General features: G+C 33.3%; 1 protein-coding gene across 1 annotated transcript in view; it reads right to left on the bottom strand.

The window, feature by feature from the left end:
• Positions 1-20,382, bottom strand: part of LOC136035391 (nitric oxide synthase, salivary gland-like) — an 80,224-nt gene that overhangs the window by 47,881 nt on the left and 11,961 nt on the right. The window contains exons 4-8 of the mRNA XM_065717169.1: positions 16,506-16,668; positions 12,740-12,831; positions 7,513-7,654; positions 6,163-6,302; positions 2,632-2,806 (exon numbers count right to left, since the gene is read on the bottom strand). Of these exons, the coding sequence (XP_065573241.1) occupies positions 2,632-2,806; positions 6,163-6,302; positions 7,513-7,654; positions 12,740-12,831; positions 16,506-16,668 (712 nt within the window). The remainder of the gene's footprint in view (positions 1-2,631; positions 2,807-6,162; positions 6,303-7,512; positions 7,655-12,739; positions 12,832-16,505; positions 16,669-20,382) is intronic.

The raw sequence follows: 20,382 nt of genomic DNA, 5'->3' as shown, positions 1-20,382 counted from the left end.
AATTTCTCGTAAATCCAAGAGCACCGGGCATTTCCGGAGAAAATGATCCAAGTCTTCATCATCATCATTACAAAGAGGACAAAGATACCGCCTATCAGGACCAACTATCATTTTATTTTTGTCGAACGTTTTTTGCCTGTTCTGGATTGGAAGACAATTTGCCCTAAGCTGAATCCAACGACGTAGAATCATAGCCGGTAAATTAAGTTTAAAATAAACTTCCTCCCCAAAACTAGGTTTTGCCTGATTATAATGTTGTAGGGTTGTAGAATCAAGAACCAGCCCTTGCCAATGCTGAATTTCCTGACTCTCTAATATAAATCGTACCTGGCTTTCTAAATTTGCTGGTACATCGCGAGAGCAAAGACCATTATTCCATAAATAAGGCATTCCTACTTTTTCTAGTAATGATTTAATTTGGGATGGCCACGAGGTTTTTAAACCACATTTCAACATCTCTTCATATGCCACTCTTACTAGTCTATCTTCATTACTCTTAGTTAACTTCAACCAGAATCTAAGCATTAAAATATACCTACGTAGCTTTAAAGAAAACAGGCCCATATCACCTTTCAGAATCTGTGAATGAGTTGTCTGATGTAAACCAAACACTCTTTTATAATACTGGAGCTGAAGGGACTCCAGTTGCTGCACCGTTTCTCCACCCCATATCTCTGCTCCATATTCTATTACGGGTAAAATTTTTGTGTTAAATATTCTTTTATGCATTTTTAGGTTTTTGATCCCCATTATCGTCGGGTTTCTAAATATAGCTGACATGGCCACCCTACCTCTCTTAATTATTTCATCAACATGACTCCTTAGGCTTCCATTTTCCGATAAGATAAAGCCTAAATATTTTATTCTTTTACTTATAAATAGTTCCTTATTATTAAATTTAAACGTATATTTTTCATCGTCCCCAACCTTCCTTTTTTTTAAAATAACAACTTCGCTCTTTTCAGTATTCAGCCTTAACTTTTTTATATGCAAATATTCATCTATGAGATTCAAAAGAGTCTGTAGATCTTGCGGTTTATTAGCCACCAAAGCAATATCATCTGCAAATAATAAGAGAGATAGTTTTTGAGTCCCTAGGCTAACTTTCGGAGCCCATCTATTCTCTAGAAAATTAACAACATCATTAATAAAAATATTAAACAACTTAGGTGAAAGGGTGCTGCCCTGTTTTACTCCCCGCTTAATATCAAAAAGCTTCGAAAACCTATTACCAACTTGAATGATTCCACTCACACAAGTATACATGCTCACTATCAATCTAACAAATGAATGGGGAAGGCCAATATTTAGCATGGCATCCTTCAATAACTCTCTGTCGACACTATCAAAAGCCTTATGGAGATCCAGAAATCCCACATAAAGACAAGTTTTACCCTTTCCATATTTATCTATTAATGCCTTTAAAATAAACACACTATCTGTCGTCCTTAAATCTGATTACTATCTGAGAAACCTTAAATATGACTCTTACTTTTCCTGTTTTTTTTTTTTTTTTTTTTTTTTTTTTTTTTTTTTTTTTTTTTTTTTTTTTTTGCTTATACAAATATATTTGTTTTTTTTACTACCTTACACCACCAACTAAGCTTACTTAACTAAAAGTCATGTTTTTGTTTTTTGTTTTCTTTTCTAACACTTGTTGACACAATGAGACTATTTCAGCAGCCTAACCCCTTAAATATGTAACATAAAAGAATAAAACGTACAAAGTAACATACTAATATAAAGAGTATAATTCACAAAGATAGGGATGTAAAATTATCCTGATCTTGAGTAGCAGAATTTTACTACCCAAGAGATCAGATTTTATACAAACAAATCAGTTTATTATTATCCGTAAGCACATCCGAGTTGCACGACAAACTAACGAACAAATATAAGTTGAAATGGTAATAAGTCCTTTTAAAAGACAGTGAAAACAGATATAAAAATCTGGATATTTCGACCACAAACACCAGTGGTCGTCATTTAGCAGAAAAACTAAGGCCTTAAAATTAAAACAAACGTACTTAAACAGAACAAAATAAATACTTTCGGGTCAGAAACAGTTTTCGGGTTGTTAACTAGATTTGTCAGAGAGAGTTCATTAACAGGGTTCATTCAGTCTTGAGTGGCAAATTTTCTTCTTTAAAATTGCCAACATGCAAGTTGAATTTCTAATGAAGGTGGCACAAACTTCTTTTTCTTCCAATTGCAAGAAAAATGTTGTTGAATTTAAAGTTATATACTTGATTGTATACGACCACTGGTGGTCGACCATTGATGTAGGAGGTCAAAATATCCCGATTTGTTATATGAGTTTTCACTGTCTAATAAAAAGACTTAACCCTATTTAAACTTTTATTTGTTCGTCATAGAAAGGCAGTGTGGTCTTGAAAAACAAAAACAATACCTAATATAAGGTATTACGTCCAAAAAGACGAAGTAACAATAACGCAGAACTCGGCGGGTAGAGGGGCTTATAATCTTGTGGTTGCAGGTTGTCGTATAGGGAGGGAGGGGGATAAAAAAAACGTATCGAATATCAAGGTGTTTAAAATATTAATTTGGTCACTTGAATCCCCCAGGAAGCGATAAATCGAATTTCTAACCCAAAATATTTGATTTACTTACAGGTGCGAGATTGAATCTATGTTTATCTCCTAGATCACGTGATCCTATTTCTGAATCCGAGTACCAGCCACTGAAGGGTATCGCACTGAATTCTAAACCACCACAGTCTAATTTCAAGCATGACACTCCCGGGAGGGCAAACCACTTGTAGCCAAGATCGGTGAATTTTTCATATCTGAAATAAAGAGAACGTTGAAAAGAATGCCATGAACGAACAAAAAATCAAATTAATACGTTTTCTTGAGGTTTGAAATTCGAGAGTGTAAAGTGAAACAAAATCATCAGAACTGGCCATACACAATGCATCGCAAAATAACAATAGAATTTTTTATTACATTTCTTCAATGTCATCATAAATTTTAAAAAATAAGCAAAATACATTTAAAAAAAAATCTCTAATAAATTACTCAGTGTATCTCAAATTGGGAAACCTTAAAGTTGGATAAATTTACCACCTAAGAAAAAAAAACTTAAGAAAAAAGTTATTTGAATCTCAATAATGTGTAAATTTAAAAAAATCTAGAGTTACTTATGAGAAATCAACAGCCCAACCAAACTAAACTTGTGTTGTTTATTATTGATCATCACAATAAGATATTTCATGGCATACTTTTCTTTGATTGACGAAGCAGAAAGAAATTCTGAAAGTTAAAAACGATAAAATACAAGATATAAAATACGGTAACAATACTGAATCTAGAAGATCTAGCGGTAGACCTAGACAATTAAAAACAAGAGCTACAGACTTCTGTAGATCAAAAGCACGGAGAGAAATTACTATACTAGAACTTGCAGGGTGGAAAGATTTTATCGTATGTGCTCGTTGCTTCGTTGTAACGGTTTTCCAAAAGATTCTGGGAATGTCGCCAATAGAAGCGATAAAGTTCCGTTTTTATATTCAAATTGAATATAAATAAACGAAAAGGTCAAGTCGACTAATCTATGAGAATCTGCAAAATCCAAAAAGTGAAGGAGTTTAAAATACTTCGTAAATATCAGTAAAAACGCTCCGCGCCTCCTAGTAACAGAAAGGAATTTTGTTAAGCCCTATTATTATTTTTTTATATTGTTTTTTTTTTCATAGTTAGAATCGAAGTGCTTCTACATTACATGAAGTAAATTAAAACGTAAATACGATCCTTCTGGAATAGTTACATCGAAAACAAATTAACTTGTCTGTCTGACCTGTCTGGACCACAAAACACTATATGAAATGGTCAGGAATCATCAAAAGCCTTTTCGGACACAGCCAACATATTGTAATAGCAATAAATTAAATATGTATTCAAACCAATCAATATATAGAAAAGGGCTTTAATGTTTTATAGTCGGACGAAAAAAAAAATACACGGGTCAAATGTTCTGTGATCACACATCTGATCACGTTTCTGATTACATATACATCACAAATACAAGATTTCATATATATATATATATATATATATATATATATATATATATATATATATATATATATATATATATATATATATATATATATATATATTTACTATCACCTGACCCAGTAAATGGTCAGGAATTAATCAAGAAACGGCTACTTAACTAACCAAATATAAATCGATCTCGAGATCCAATTTGATCCAGAAATTAAAAAAAAAAAAAACTATAAGGAATTCATAGAAAGGAAAATGGACTCAAGGTTAAGATGGTTATTTTTTATATATTGATATATTTATATAATTTTAACAACAATTTAGAACAAAAATAAATATGACTAACCCAAAACCAAACGTTTGACGTGGGGTGAATACCCTACGTCATTTAAGTTCACTATAATAAGAAAGAAAGAAAGAAAGAAAAAAGAATACAAAATAAAAAATAAGAAAACATATAGAATAATAATAATGCAGCAAAGGGGGCAGCAACCACATACCGTGTGATACTGTAGGATTACACTCAAAAACCAACTAGAAATCAGAACTGAATTTAACTAGAATCAAATCTCCTCCAAAAGAAACAAAACTAAAATACATACTGATTTAAGAAATTTTCTTTCAATTTTCCTTTAAAATGAAGCATCTTCTTCATTTCATTGTCCAAATTATTCCATAAAAATAAAATTTGATACTTTCAGTTATATTACCTTTCAGTTAAAAAGACTTGGGCTGTACTGCGTACCATTTATTTTATTCACACAGAATAGATTAGGGGCATTGTTTTTTTTCTATTATTATTTTTATTTATTTTATTCGTTATTTTTATTTGCTAAAACAATTATTTTAAATTTATATATATAATTAAATATGTTAAAAGTTCTCCTCGAGTCGACCCAGCTCTAAACGGGTATCTGAAGAAATCTAGGGAAGGAAAGCAGGAAGGGTGTCCCCAACTCCCCATTGCAATTCCTGGCTGAAAAGCCACGAAACAGAGATCAGCACCGCCGGTTTGGACCTTAAGGGTCTATTACCGTCATACTTCATACTAAAAATAATTGCTCCTTTGGGCACAATTAAAACTGAACCAAACACACTAAAATTGGACTCAATTTCGCACGTACTAAATTTAGATTCGATTAGTCAAGTCTTAATTATCCTAGATCAATTTGATTTCTAATTAATTAAATAAAAAGAACAAGTCTTTTTGTTTACTGAAAGTAAGGAGCAATATTAAAACCTAAAAGGTACAGAAATAATTACCTATATGAAGGGGTTCGCCCTCTCGTCAATACCCCACTCACTACACTAGAGTTCGAATTTTGTTCCAATTCCTTAAGAATAACCCTTGAATCACAAAGGCCGTTTAATTAGAATAAATTGCTCTTTTGAAAGCACTAAGAGCAAGGCAAACTTTAGCGCAAGGAGCAAGGCATTGACGAGGGGGCAAACCCCTCATATAGGTAATAATTTCCGGTCGTTTTAAGTTTTAATGTTGCACCTTACTTTCAGATAAAAAAAAAATCTTTTTTTTCTAGATGTCAAAAAAAAATCCACATTTTTGCAGATGAAAGCTTGAAACCTCTGTAATACGGTTGTCTGATACATTGAATCTTATGGTGTGATTTTCATTAAGATTATATGACTTTTAGGGGGTATTTCCTCCTTTTTTCGGAAATAAGGCAAATCTTCTCAGGCTCGTATTTTTTAGTGAGTAGGACTAAACTTGATGAAACTTACATATTTAAAATCAACATAAAAATCTGATTCTTTTTATGTATCTATTGGTATCAAAATCCCTTTTTTAGAGCTTCAATTACTATTGAGCCGGGTCGTTCCTTCCTTACAGTTCATTACACCGAACTGTTTGATAAAATTGGATACAATTAATCCGAAATAAAATGTCGAATACTGAACTCTAGCGACAATCTTATTACAAACTAAATTACTGGAAAGATCTGTATCCCTGTAAGGCTTTTAAATTCAAGTCATAATAGGACTATTGGCTTGTAGCAGTCCTATTACAGCTATGTGAAATTACTAAAAATTCAGTTTTGCCTCGTTTCCCATTTCTTTTCGTCCAGTTTAAATCTTATGAAGGTTAAAAGGCAACGAGTATAACGATCTTTTTACTTACTTGGGGTGACGAAGCGGTACTTCAAAAACCAAATCTTCTGGAATGTCAAAAAAATGCGCTTCTCCGTCACCAGCCTGAACTATGAGGGGTAATATATCTTGTCTCGTCCCTTTTCCAGCCCAACCAAGCTTTTGAGCAGCCTAAGAATCAAAAACAAATTATTAAGACTAAATAATTATAAAAGCAAAATATGACAAAGCACCAACTTTTTTCAGAAAACTTAATAAAATAGATGAATTTACAGAGAGAAAAGCTAGAGGTTGTAAAAAAAGTGACTTGTATAGAATTGCAAACGAACGGGATTGCCAAGAAGCAAAGGAATAGTTGAATATATAGCAATACTAAAAAACTTCGATTCTACACCTCTCTTTAGCAGCATTTTTTTTTTCTAATTGGCATTTATGATGTTATCAGTGAATCGAAAGCGCTTATTAATACTCTTCTAGCCTATATCTCCACCACCACCCCCCCAAACCAAATCCAATAATAATTATAGTCGGCAAGCACTGCTAATCTACAGTCAGCTTAGTAGATTGCACGTGTTTAGTCTTTTTAATCAAAGCACCGTACGCAGACAGTAGTTGAGAAGATACTGTTACTCGACAATGCTACAGTGCTAAATTAGAATCAAAAACCAGATTCAATATCAGCTGGGACAATCTTACGCTAAAGAACTTGCCTCATTCTCAACTTTTCCTAAATTTCAACTTGTGATGAAAACGGTTAATAACTAACATCCGTTACCAATTAACACCTTTATTCCTAGTTAAATCATTAATAGCAAGTTCACTAAAAACAAAAAAGTTTGGCCCCTCATGAGATTTCATAACTACTCAAAGACAACTTTTACGTCATGGTTTAATTTTTTGTCTTTAGTTTTAATCTTCCTTGGTAGCAAGACACAAAAATGAGTTTACAGTGAATTTAGAGATACAAAAATTATATTATAAAATATTTTTGTTTTAATCAGAAGAGCTGAAGTTACCAACTTCTGCTAGAGAATTGTATTCCACTCAATAGCATTGCAAAAACTACTACAAATCTTTTTTTACTGTTAATATCTGGCGGTTAATAATTCAATAATCATATCTGCTATAATAAACTAACAATATAGCAATGCCAGAGCAGAAAATGGGCAACATTCATTTGACTGTTCAGGCTCGTAACTTCCTTTTCTATCCATAATTAGCAGCTTCACACTGCATACTAGTAGCTGAACCAACTACAAACATTAAAAAAAAACAGAAAAAGAAAAATATCAGCAGCGAAAATCAAATTGAAAGGGACAAAACACGCGTCACTTTTTTTTTTTTTTTTTTTTTTCTTTTTTTTTACTTAAATTTTACAGACCTGAGTCAGCTCCAAGTTAAAAGGATCTCCAAGAAGGGTACCATCAGGTTGTTTATAGCATGCATATCCAAACAAAGCAGAATTCCACACACGAAAGTCACATCTTCCTTTTTGACGGGGTGGAAACACCGTTATTGCTGATCTTAAAGAGTAAAAGCCATGATTAAAAATTATTTAGCAGAAATTTAATAAGAGAACAATAAAACATGAAAGGCGAGTAATAATTCCCAAATCCAGCGGTCAAGAGCCTTAATGTCTTAAAATAGTGGGCCTAAAGTGCACTATTTTGGTTTTGTAAATAATAAAATTAGCATCCTTCTCTTTTCAAATTTAGAGCCCTCCTGGTAGGGCTCCTGGTAGAAATTGGGTACCCAATTTCTCTCATAAATACTGTTATTGCTCAAAGATTAAAGATGCATTCCTCTAAAGCCTTAAATCCCACACCAGTAAATGATTCTAATAAACCCACAAGCACGATTTACCTGCCTTATATTCCGAAAATTACTTCAAAAATGAAAAAAGTTTGTTTAAAAAACAATTTACGTGTTGTATTCACAAGCAATTTAAGTATAATGAATCTTGTCAATTCTGGTAAGGATAAAACCCCAATTACTCGTCTACGAGGGGTGTATCAAATACCATGTAGTTGTGGAAATTATTACATTGGTCGAACCCACCAAAATTTAGGAACAAGATTACAGCAACACAAAGAAAGTATTGAAAAAGCGTTAAAATCTAAAAATAACTCTATATCTTTCGATTCAGCTTTAAGTAGTCATATTTTTGAAAATCCAAACCATTATGTTCTATTTGACGAAACAATTCTAATTAGCAATGACCTAGGAATCAAACAAACTGTCCGTGAGGCAATCGAAATAAAACGAAACTTAAATAATAATAAATCCCTAAATAGAGACTTGGGTGAATACACACTCAACCCTATGTACACAAAATTAATTATAGAAAATAATCTAATTCAAAATAAAACAAAAATAGGAATTAACAAAAACAAGCCCAATATCAAAAGAACTATCAGATTAGCTGCAGAGAAGGCAAATATCGCAATAAGAAATCAATCCAATTTTTAATAAATACAGTTAGTGAAATGAATGAACCTTTTTATCTTGTAAAATGTTAGCTTTTATCAGACAGTCTTGGCTGAACTTTTCGTTAAGAAGTAATGATGCCAAGGCTATTTTAAAATAAAAAATGGATTTTTAACTGAGAACTTTTATTGTAAGTGTTTTATTGTTTTTTATTTTTTTCTTTGCTGAAGACGGCCCTTAGATATAGGGCCGAAATATTCAAATAGGTTTTGTTGGTTCACTGTCTTGGAAAAAAAAGTCCTCATTATTCTCTCTTTTGTTGTTGTATTATGGAAAGGCAGTGTGGTCTTCGTCATTACTTACGTCACGCTTATGGGGAGCATTTGACCAAAGATATTTTTCATTTTATTAGTTTAGGGAAAAAACACGCGAACATTATTAATCAACAAACGTTTCTGGAATCCTGCAGAAGGAATAAAATTATTCCTAAATCCTTAAGGCATAAATTTCACTTAAATACTTTACGAGAGTCACAGTTCACACATAAACTACAGCTAAAAACGTTGAATCATATTATTAAGGACAAAAAACACAGAAGACATAGAATTTCCTCAGAACGAAAATCACTCGAAAATTTTCTATCACAGAGCTTGTCCACTGATGATTTTTTGCAAATTCTTAGTATGGAAAGGAATTCATTCCACCATTATTTCCGTGTGTCACAAGAGAGACTCACTAATAAGTTTACAAGGTTGAAATATGAGTCTCAAGTGGTCAACCCAGTTTACAATCCTAAGATAAGTCCTGGACCTGCGATTGTAAATATTTCATCTAAAAAGCTTAGCTATGTTGAAGAAAAAGTCCTAGAACAAGGGCCAAAATTTTCGTTTTTATCGAAACAAGTTCCAGTTGCAGACTTGATAGCATCTTTAGAATCCTCTCTCCACAAATGTAGTGCTCTTGTTTCAAACCCGGATACAGTTAGATCTTGTTTAATTAACACTCTTTACAACACCTCATTAAAACTTCCTAATTCTCCCAATAATGCAATGGAAAAATCATATGACACAAAAGTTTTGAATAAACTCCGTAAAGATTCCTCAATAATAATCACTAAAGCCGATAAAAGCAACTCCATAGTAATTATGAATAAGACTGATTATGATGGTAAAATTCAGTCACATTTAAATGATACAACCACTTATGTTAAATCAACCCATGACCAGACTGATCAATTTGCTCAAAAAGTAATAAAAGAATTAAAAACTTTGAAAGAAAATGGCAGAATCACTCCACAGTTGTACAATAAATTCCTCCCTCGTGGTGTTTTTTGCTCAAAGTTTTATGGATTACCAAAATTGCACAAACAAGGCATTCCTCTAAGACCCATTGTAGCTAGCACAAAATCACCTGCCTCAAACATTGGAAAATGGTTATGCACTACATTTAAACCATTGCTTCACTCCCAAAAATCTTATATAAAAAATTCAGTTGATCTTGTAGAAAAATTGAAACAAATAGACATTTCTGAAAATTCCATATTAAGCAGCTTTGACATAGTTTCTATGTATACTAGTATTGATGTTTCAAAATCTGAACAATTATTACAAAATAAACTGGAAAACAATTACCATCTAATCGAAGAGTCAGCAATAGGTCTAGACATTGATGTTCTCATGCATTTGATTAAATTATGTAACAAATATTCCATGCACTTCCAGTTTCGAGATTCATATTACAACCAGGTAAGGGGCCTTCCTATGGGAGCACCTCTATCAGGCCTACTCGCAAATATTTTCGTCGAAAATCTTGAAAATTGGGCCCTAGATTCGTATTTTCTTAATCATGTGTTTTGGGGACGTTTCATGGACGACATAATTTCAGTTTGGAATTATGGCGAAAGTGAACTTAAAGGTTTTCTAGAACATTTAAATACTTACGATAGAAACCTGCAATTCACCCTAGAGACCGAAAGAGATGGAAAAATACCTTTTTTAGATGTATTGATAATACGCAGTGTGAATAAACTTGATTTTACGGTTTACAGAAAACCTACGCATAATAATAGATACCTTCACTTCAAATCTAACCATCCTCCACAGGTTAAAAGAGGTGTGGTAATATCTCTTGTGGATAGAGTACTTAATATCTGTTCAGAGCCGTATGTTAAAAAAGAATTAAATTTTATTACAGACATACTTTTTGGCAACGGTACCCAATTTCTCTCATAAATACTGTTATTGCTCAAAGATTAAAGATGCATTCCTCTAAAGCCTTAAATCCCACACCAGTAAATGATTCTAATAAACCCACAAGCACGATTTACCTGCCTTATATTCCGAAAATTACTTCAAAAATGAAAAAAGTTTGTTTAAAAAACAATTTACGTGTTGTATTCACAAGCAATTTAAGTATAATGAATCTTGTCAATTCTGGTAAGGATAAAACCCCAATTACTCGTCTACGAGGGGTGTATCAAATACCATGTAGTTGTGGAAATTATTACATTGGTCGAACCCACCAAAATTTAGGAACAAGATTACAGCAACACAAAGAAAGTATTGAAAAAGCGTTAAAATCTAAAAATAACTCTATATCTTTCGATTCAGCTTTAAGTAGTCATATTTTTGAAAATCCAAACCATTATGTTCTATTTGACGAAACAATTCTAATTAGCAATGACCTAGGAATCAAACAAAATGTCCGTGAGGCAATCGAAATAAAACGAAACTTAAATAATAATAAATCCCTAAATAGAGACTTGGGTGAATACACACTCAACCCTATGTACACAAAATTAATTATAGAAAATAATCTAATTCAAAATAAAACAAAAATAGGAATTAACAAAAACAAGCCCAATATCAAAAGAACTATCAGATTAGCTGCAGAGAAGGCAAATATCGCAATAAGAAATCAATCCAATTTTTAATAAATACAGTTAGTGAAATGAATGAACCTTTTTATCTTGTAAAATGTTAGCTTTTATCAGACAGTCTTGGCTGAACTTTTCGTTAAGAAGTAATGATGCCAAGGCTATTTTAAAATAAAAAATGGATTTTTAACTGAGAACTTTTATTGTAAGTGTTTTATTGTTTTTTATTTTTTTCTTTGCTGAAGACGGCCCTTAGATATAGGGCCGAAATATTCAAATAGGTTTTGTTGGTTCACTGTCTTGGGAAAAAAAGTCCTCATTATTCTCTCTTTTGTTGTTGTACAAAATCTCTAGAAGATACACAATGTGTTCTTGTGTATTCTGTGAAAAAAACGAAAGTTTCAATTCTCCATACTCATACAGATTATTTCCGAGAGTAGATTATGAAAACGATCTTCACAGATACTCGCGTCCGCTGGACTCACAAGATAATGAACAGGAACGCAAGGAATATAAAAGGGTCAGTCATCTCTCATTAAGAACAAATAAAGGCGACGATGGAGCTACTTTGGACACGTGATGCGTAGAGTAATTCCACAATTCCCAAGCAGTCTGTCCTTAGCCAAGTCAAAGTAGTCAAGACTTTTGGCTACTCAAAAGCAACCACCACAAACACAAAACTAAAAATACACTCCAATTTTCGCACGATAGCAACCTACGAAACGTTGCCTTACAACTGGTCTCTTTACAACCAGAGTGAGAGGAAAAAATAACCACCATTTTGGTCGTGTTTGACGTTACATCTGGACATTACTTTATATTGTTTGCTGAATCCTGTAAACGAGCATTCAGCAGAAGGATAAAATCTAGTTGTGAGATTCGTTTAGTAAGAGACAAGTGAAATATCAGGCACCGTCATGCCCAGGTATCGCGACGAAAAAAGAGTAAATTTTACTTTTTTCCCGTGTACACAAGTTGAAAGCTTAAGGGATTCAGTTTTTTTTTTTTTTCAATAGAAAAACCTCTATGTCTCATACGAAAAATTTCCCTCGTGTTCCTTAGTCATGTCTTAGTCAATGTCCTAAACAGTCTAAACAGTTTTTTTTTCAAATTACCATCAGATTGTAAAAAAGTTCGATTTCCAATGGTGAAATTCAATAGCAGATCGTCACAGATTATATTTTCAAATACACTACCGAGCTTAACTAGCTTTAAAATTTGATAGAGCCTCCGAAAGTACAGTTAAAAGACGATAATACCATAATAAATTTTAGAAGAAACACTTATAAAAGGGAGAAAATCTTACCCTAGAATTCCGACATTTGTGGCGTATTGTAGATGGGTACATATGGCTTCAAACATTTCCTTTGCTGTACCAACATGACGACTATCAAATACCTAAAAGAGGGATGAGATTTGATGCAAAAACCAACCAGAGGAAAAAATACAACAAACAACTAATTCATTTTTATAAACTTTGCTGCAAAACTACTCTGAAGCAACCTCTTGTACCTTTTTTCCTTAAGCTGATTTGCAACCGAAATTGCCAAATGCAAATCTTCAAACTCATCAGAATGAAAGAGGAAAAAAAAACAACATACTACACACAAGTCTGGCCTTAAGTGTTTACCGTTCACCCTTAACTTTCACTCCGTCAACACACAAAGCAAGATTGTTCCGAATTCGCATTTCAGAGTCATAAAAACATTAGAAAAAAAAAAAATAAAAATAAAAAAAATCATAAAAATAGCACAACAACTAAAAAACTGACTAAACAATGTCATAAACAACAAAATCAGAAAGTCAAAGCCATTCATTAGTAAAAAAAAAAGAAAGACAAGAAAAATCAAGCTTTAAAATGGAAAAAAGTTAAAAAGGTAAGAACTAAAACAGAACTAAAAAAGAGTGAGATAAAACTAGCGTTGGAGAGGTTTAAAAGAGAACATATAAACAAATGGGAGGGAACGAAAGAATCAAACGAACATAAAACTTTGGTATCACAAGTACCAAAGAAAAAAGGGAAAACTAGCGGTTTATTTTATAAGTAATGAATGGGGAAAAGGTTTTTTCATACCTAGAGGTTAAGCAGCGCATGGGGGACAAGATACGAACGGATTCAGAAACAGTGCATGGCAGGTGGTGTCTGGATAGGGAGTGTCTTTTGGGGAAAATATTTTCCTTAAGAAGGTTTATTATTGCATATTTTTTTTTTGCATAACGGAGGCAAAACATTCCTCTCTTGGGCTCAAGAGTTTCCAGTCTGGCCTTTCTTAGAAAGAGCAGATGGTACCTTGGCTTCTTTAAAAATTATTCTCAGGGCTCTTTTTTGAATGGATTCAATTTTTTCTGATTCATCACGAGACATGCCAGGATGCGCAACTGGTCATGCATATTCAAGATGCGGGCGGACAAAGGAAATACAGATCGGTAAAGAATGGAATGGGGGGGACGTTAAATTTATTCAAGAGCTTAATGAGAGACATGGACGCATTAGCTTTATGGACAATATTTTTAACGTGGATATCCCACTTTAAATTAGATGAAATTGCAATCCGAAGTAATTTAAAGGAAGACGCAGAAATATCTGGAGGAATAAGGTTGAGGAAAAGGTGTGAGGTTTTAAGGAAACGTATTGGCATTATCGTAGATTTAGAGGGGTACTCTCATGTCTAAGACCTCAGCGTCATCTGCAATATCATTGAGGATACTCATAGGGTTGCTTACAAAGTTTCGGAAGCAGGCTCCAACAACCGTTAGTAACAGAAAAAAGGAGGGGACCTAGGAGAGTACCTTGGGGTAATCCATTGTGAACAAGGAGAGGACTGGAATAACGATTCTGATATTTGCCTTCCTGTGTTCTATTTGATAAAAAGGAGGCAACCAATTTAACCAGGAAAGGATCAATATTGAAATCAGTTACAAATTTCTCAACCAAAATATTGTGGTCAACAAGGTCAAATGCTTATTGAAGGTCAATGGAAATTAAATTTAGCCAGCAATTAGGTTTTTCGAGAATTTTTCCAATTGAGTCAATAAGAAAAAAAAAGTAACGGGAAGTAGAAGTGGATGTGATATTCCCGAATTGTCTCTGGACAGTAAAAGGTAGGATTTTCTCCTTTACCCAATCTCCAAGGAATCTCCACATAGTCTAGAGAACATAGGAGTAAGTGAAATAGGATGAACACCTTCAACACTAGGTTTTCCGCCTTTCTTATTCAAGGGGGTTATGAGACCCTGTTTCCAAATTTGCAGATACTGGCCAAACTCAGTAATCTCCTTGAAAATAACAGACAAGGGCTTTAAGTCTAAGTCACTGAAAGCACTAATAGGAAGAAAAGGGATATCTAAAGGGCAACACTTGTTTTTTGTAGTTTCCCAATTTTTCTTTTGATATGAGACGGAGATATGGAGGGGAAAGCAGGTGGGAGAATATTAATGGGTAATTGATAAGACAATGCCAGAAGGCTCTGTACGATAGAAGCAAGGAACTTGTTAAGATTATTACCAGTAACTTCTGGGGATTCAGGTAATTTGAAATCAAGTTGGTATAGACTCCTACGACATAACTTTTTTTTACCTCGGAGTACCAACTTCTTAGTTTTTTGGTAAACAATTCTTTGACCTTGTTCTTGAAGTAGGATCAGGCAAATTTTACGTATTTATGTTGTATTACGTTTGTCACTGGAGGACTTTTTAAATCTTTTTTCTGGGAAAGAAATTATATATTTTTGCTTCAGCTTTTTGTGAAAGATAGTGACTTTTTCATGAAGACCATGCAAAATTATAAATATCAGACCAATCCTCAGTATTCAACCACGTTTCAAAAGAAAAAAGGCCAGCATTTTGAAGAGGGTGGAAAGAGCCATAAGTTACTGAGAATGTATATTTGAAATTAAAAAGGGGGACAGGAGGAGGGGAAAATGATAACTCTTACCCAATGGAGGCAAAGCTGAGGGGGGACTGTAGAAATTATTCAGATAGTTAGCATGACATCTAGAGAGGAATTTCCCCTAGTTGTTGGTATTTTAACTATTTGCCTAACTTTTAGAGAGGAGCATATTGAATTCATCGTAAGTTCATTGGGATTACAAACCAGAAAAAGTCCTGCGCTTGGGTACTTAGAGACAACAAAATCAGCGCTGGTCTGCAACTGCTGGAGAAATTTGCGTTTTGCATCAACATTTTGGTTTGTCCAGTAATAGAAGAAAGCTATTGCAATGGATATTATAGGGACGGGGGAGTATTTTAGGTATAATACTTTGCCAAAGGATTTCATCGTACTCAGATAAATTAAGAACAGGAATAATTTTAGAAAAAAATATTTAAATTATTTTACTAATATCATATGTTAAAAATAAATGAAAGAAATGGTTTCCATTGATATTAGAGTTTGATCTGGTAAAATTTCAACAATGACATTTACAGATGGCAAAGCAGTAATTAGGTGTGTGAAGACTAGGTGGCAGATGAGCTTTTCCTTGGACAGAAATTTGTAGAAGCTGCTGGTCGAAAGGAAAATAAACGAGTCATCTCTTATTTATGATTAACTGAGACAAAATTATAAAACATTCTTTTGTTTGTTGGTTTTTCCTTTTTTTGGACAAAACCAGAATTTTGTGCATGCTTCCAAATCTAGCGTACCCCACCAGTTTTGGACACACAACTTTTATTTTTGAAACATTATTCTTATTCTTTTTCAGTCTTAACTCTTCCTCCCAGTTTATTCAATTGCACTAGGTAGTTTATTTAAGCGGTTACTTATTTACCATCACTAAAAGTTTAATATAAAAAATTAGCGGTAACTAGATCTTCTAGGGCTTCTATGAAATTTTTCGATGCTATTTTAGTCAGAGGAAGAAGAATTTGGAGGATACTGCATTTGAAAGAAAAGGACGGAGAGTTAATCAATGCTACACAATAGCCAATCATGCATATTTTATGGACGTTACAAAAAAAACTATTAAACGCTTTAAATTGGGCTTTAAGACTAGCTATGTGGACAAACTAAACTGTTCTTCCGCAAAGCAAGTCTATTTATCTTAAATTAATAAGTTTAAAACTGTGAATTGTACCTGTAGCCTTTTCCATTGGATACGTCCAGGACAACGTGGGGCATTCCTCCAGGCAACTGTAGCACCATATTTCAATTCTTCAGTTTTCATGATGTAACCATCTGATTCTTCGATCTGCGTTTTAATTTCGCTCCAACGGTTTAGATGCTCAGCAGATCCAAATCTAGCATGATGAGACCAAAGAATTTTAGTAGCCCCCACAAAGAGTAGAAATGCCACCACAGATAAGTAAATTGTAGACAAGGAAGATAAGTCAATATTCATTGTGATTACAGTTTCAGTATTTTTAAATGGTATCTTCTTTTTTTCTTATGGGAAAAATCACAAGTATGTAATTTGACGTTAATGACGTGAAAAACAGGGAATAAAAAAAATCAGTTATCGGTTATTTCCAAATCTATTAAATCTATTAAGCGACAAGTAAATGCTCGGAGAGCATGACTCTTCAAAAAAAGAAAAAAATATTTTTCAATATAGCCTGAAACTATCCTCTTTTTAAGATTCATCAATACTTATCAAGAATTCCTGTTGTCAATAGAGGCAAAAATAACCAAAAATGGCCCAAACAGCTACTTTGCAAACTTTTAAAATTTACCATTTGAAAAGATTCGAGTACAAATTCAAAATATCACGTTTTAAATTAAATTAAATTACAAAGGAGGCATAGGCTTAGATTGAAAGTTAGTCATCTATGATGTATTCACCTTATTTTGTACTAGAGTGCCAAATAAGAACCTGGGAGCTTCAATATTAAATCAGATTTGCAAAAAAGGGTGCCAAGAACTTACACAAAAATAGTTCAATTAACAACACTATACTTAAAGACTTTCCAGCTATAGGGTGGGTGCAAATCACATATAGGGCGAAACCCCAATTTTTCACAGAACTAGAAACTAAATTGCTTCTAAACTTTTTATTTCATTTAGACATGGAGGCATTTACAATCAAAGTGTTTCATTGCAATCAGTGGAAGGAGAATAGCAATTGTTGCAATCCTTTTTGGTAACAATCGCTTGTATGAGGTGTGCATGCAGCAGTCAGGTACACAAAACAGCCATATATTATTTGAATAACGATCTGCTAATGACAACTTTTCAACACAAAGAAGATTTGAAATTAGGGTAATTCATCGCTATACTTGCGAACATTGGACAGAAAAGAAGAGCAGGGGTGCCTCCCTGAAACAATGGTTCCAAGTCTCAAACCCTTTTTTCATTTCTCATTTCAGTTTTTATTCATTTATGGAATTCCACGGAGATAGTCAGGATCTCTGATCCTCCTTGTGCAAAAACGGCGGTAATGATTTCCCTTACACATTTTGTTCAGACAAAATTTGTGCTGTAAAGAATAACAACCAAAGGGCACAACTTCAACATTTTTACAGCGTAATTTCAGGCGAAAGTCTTACCGGCTCCAATGCGCTTCCTCTATTTCACCCAATCTCCAGAAAGTTTCTATTTAAGAACATAAATTAATGTTTTTCTTTGAATGTCACAAATCCTATGTTCATTTGTGTTTTACTCGAAATCAGATGTGAAAGAAGACATTTATTTTTATTTTTTTTTATTTTTTTTTGGGGGGGGGGTCTTGAGCTCCACCAAAACGTCTTGAAAAAAGGAAATTAGCTTAATGTATTGTAGCTTAGTCGCTTAATTTATCAACTATTTGAAAACGGTTTTAAAATAATTTGTGTTTGTTAACAAGCCTATGAAAGGAGAAGATGTTGATCATTTGAACGGACAAAAAGTTAAATCAAAAGGAGTTATTTCTTCTGAAGAGATTAACTTACAACAGCCAGTGGAGTCAATAAAATGGGAGAGGCGATTACCCAATAGATTCTGAAAACACAGTTTTTGTTATTTTAAGCAAGAAATTAATAAAACAATAGCGTCTTACCTCCACCCTAGACTTTGATAGATACTATTTTTTCTGTATATTCTAACAAAATAGAAAAAAAACTTTACAATCCCCCCTTCATTTTCATCGATTGATATTCCTGTAAAAGAGACGTGAATGTACATGCCATGCACAATTTTAGCTGATAATGGTAGTTTTAGCAAAACCTGGCGACAATGAGTGAAGGTAGCCCCTTCATGACCCCCCTTTCGGCTGAGCAGGTGATACTCGCTTCAAAGTAAGTGAGGGGGACCTGGAAGCTAGCTAAAATACCTAAATGTAAAAAAGTATGTTTAAAATCCTCAACAAACAGCCAACTCACGCATAGACACCCACATAGCAGATCAGTAATGACGCCAGCCAGCCCTTAATCCTATCCTTTTAAGATAAAAATAAATCCTAGATGGGTGTAAAATTCAAAAAAGTTTTGTTTTCTAACAATGAAATCATTTCTATACCTTAGTCCCCTATAGATATACCTTTGGGGATAACAAGACCCCACATAGCTCTTATAAAAGGGTCACAGGTTAAGCAATTTGCCCACTGTTCACACATATTTAGATTTACTACTATGTATCTTTTTGTGAATTAAAACATGTCAAAAAAAAGTTGTAAATTTTATTTATTAAAGTTACGAAAATCACACCCTATTTTTCATCAAAATTGCATTCTTTGCAATAACATAAATAAAAGATAATTCTGAACGTCTTTGTTCACTCTAATATATTCGAACGCGATCAATAATTGTAGTGGCAGTCCTGGCCCCTCTTGCGCCTGGGGAAAAACCCTGATTAGAATTCTCCCTTTCTCCAAAACCTTGCAGCACAAATTCTAACAAAATTGCTACTTATTAGCAACAAAATTGATCAACGAAATTTTTATTTATTTAAATCTGACTTTTCTTACTTTACATGGGCAAATAAAAATTTCGGATTCAATTTCTTTATGTCCACTGCCAACCGCGCCCTTTACTTTATTTCAATTAAAATGAAATTTTTAAAATCGCAAAATCTTTGTAACTCTTATATCATTCATTTGAAAGTTTACACCCCCCAAAATTTTTTCGCCCGGGGCAAGTGCCTCATCTGTCCCGCTAAAACCACCTCTGGTAGAGTGGTAAGTATCAAATTAAAATAAAAGGCAAAAATTTAGCGAGATAGATGTGACTGGTTTTTACTGCATAACAGATTACATATTGGTGGAATGTTTGACACAGCTGGGCGTCAGACTATTGGACGTAAGAAAAAATAATTTGAAAATTAAAAACCCAACAGTAAAATATGTGTCCATGATAATAGCAGTACCGAAACCATAATAGGGCCAAAACAATTTTCCTTAGAAAAGTTTACATTAGGTTTTTTTAGGACTTTCATTCTTTCATGTTTATAAAATCCTAAGAAATCCTTTTCTTATGTATTTTATTGGAATGCACTTTGTTCATTCGTGTGGTCAATCATTCACTGGAGAATGCAAATATTGTAAAAAAAAAAAAAGGTGCTGATTTCAAAAAGTTCGTGGCAACGAACAGTAAGTGAATATGGAGCGCATGCTAATAGTAACCGAGACTCGAAAATAGTAGTTTTGACAGTGGTACATACGTAGAAAAATTTTGATTTTTTTAGTGATCCTAAATATGCAATATTCATCAAGTTTCAGGTTACCCAAAAAACTCAAGAGCCTGAAAAAATTTACCTGATCTTCAGAAAAAGCGAAAAACACCAACAAAAGGGCAAGTAGATACTTCAAGTTCTATTGTGTAAAATACAAAATTACGTTTTGTGTACATGGACACAGAAGTGTTTTTATATTTTTATTTTTTTTTGTCTTCCCATTGGTAATCATCTCGAACCAATGGTCCCAGATTATCATTACATAAAAAAACAAGTTTCATCAACTGAAAGTAAGTAGCAACATTAAAACTTAAAACGAACAAAAATTATTACGCATATGAAGAGGTTCACCCTCGTCAATACCTCGTTCT

Source organism: Artemia franciscana, chromosome 14, assembly GCF_032884065.1.
Source record: "Artemia franciscana chromosome 14, ASM3288406v1, whole genome shotgun sequence".
Classification (NCBI taxonomy): Eukaryota; Metazoa; Arthropoda; class Branchiopoda; order Anostraca; family Artemiidae; genus Artemia; species Artemia franciscana.
Note: the sequence above shows the minus strand (reverse complement) of the source record. Positions and strands in the feature narration are given on the sequence as shown.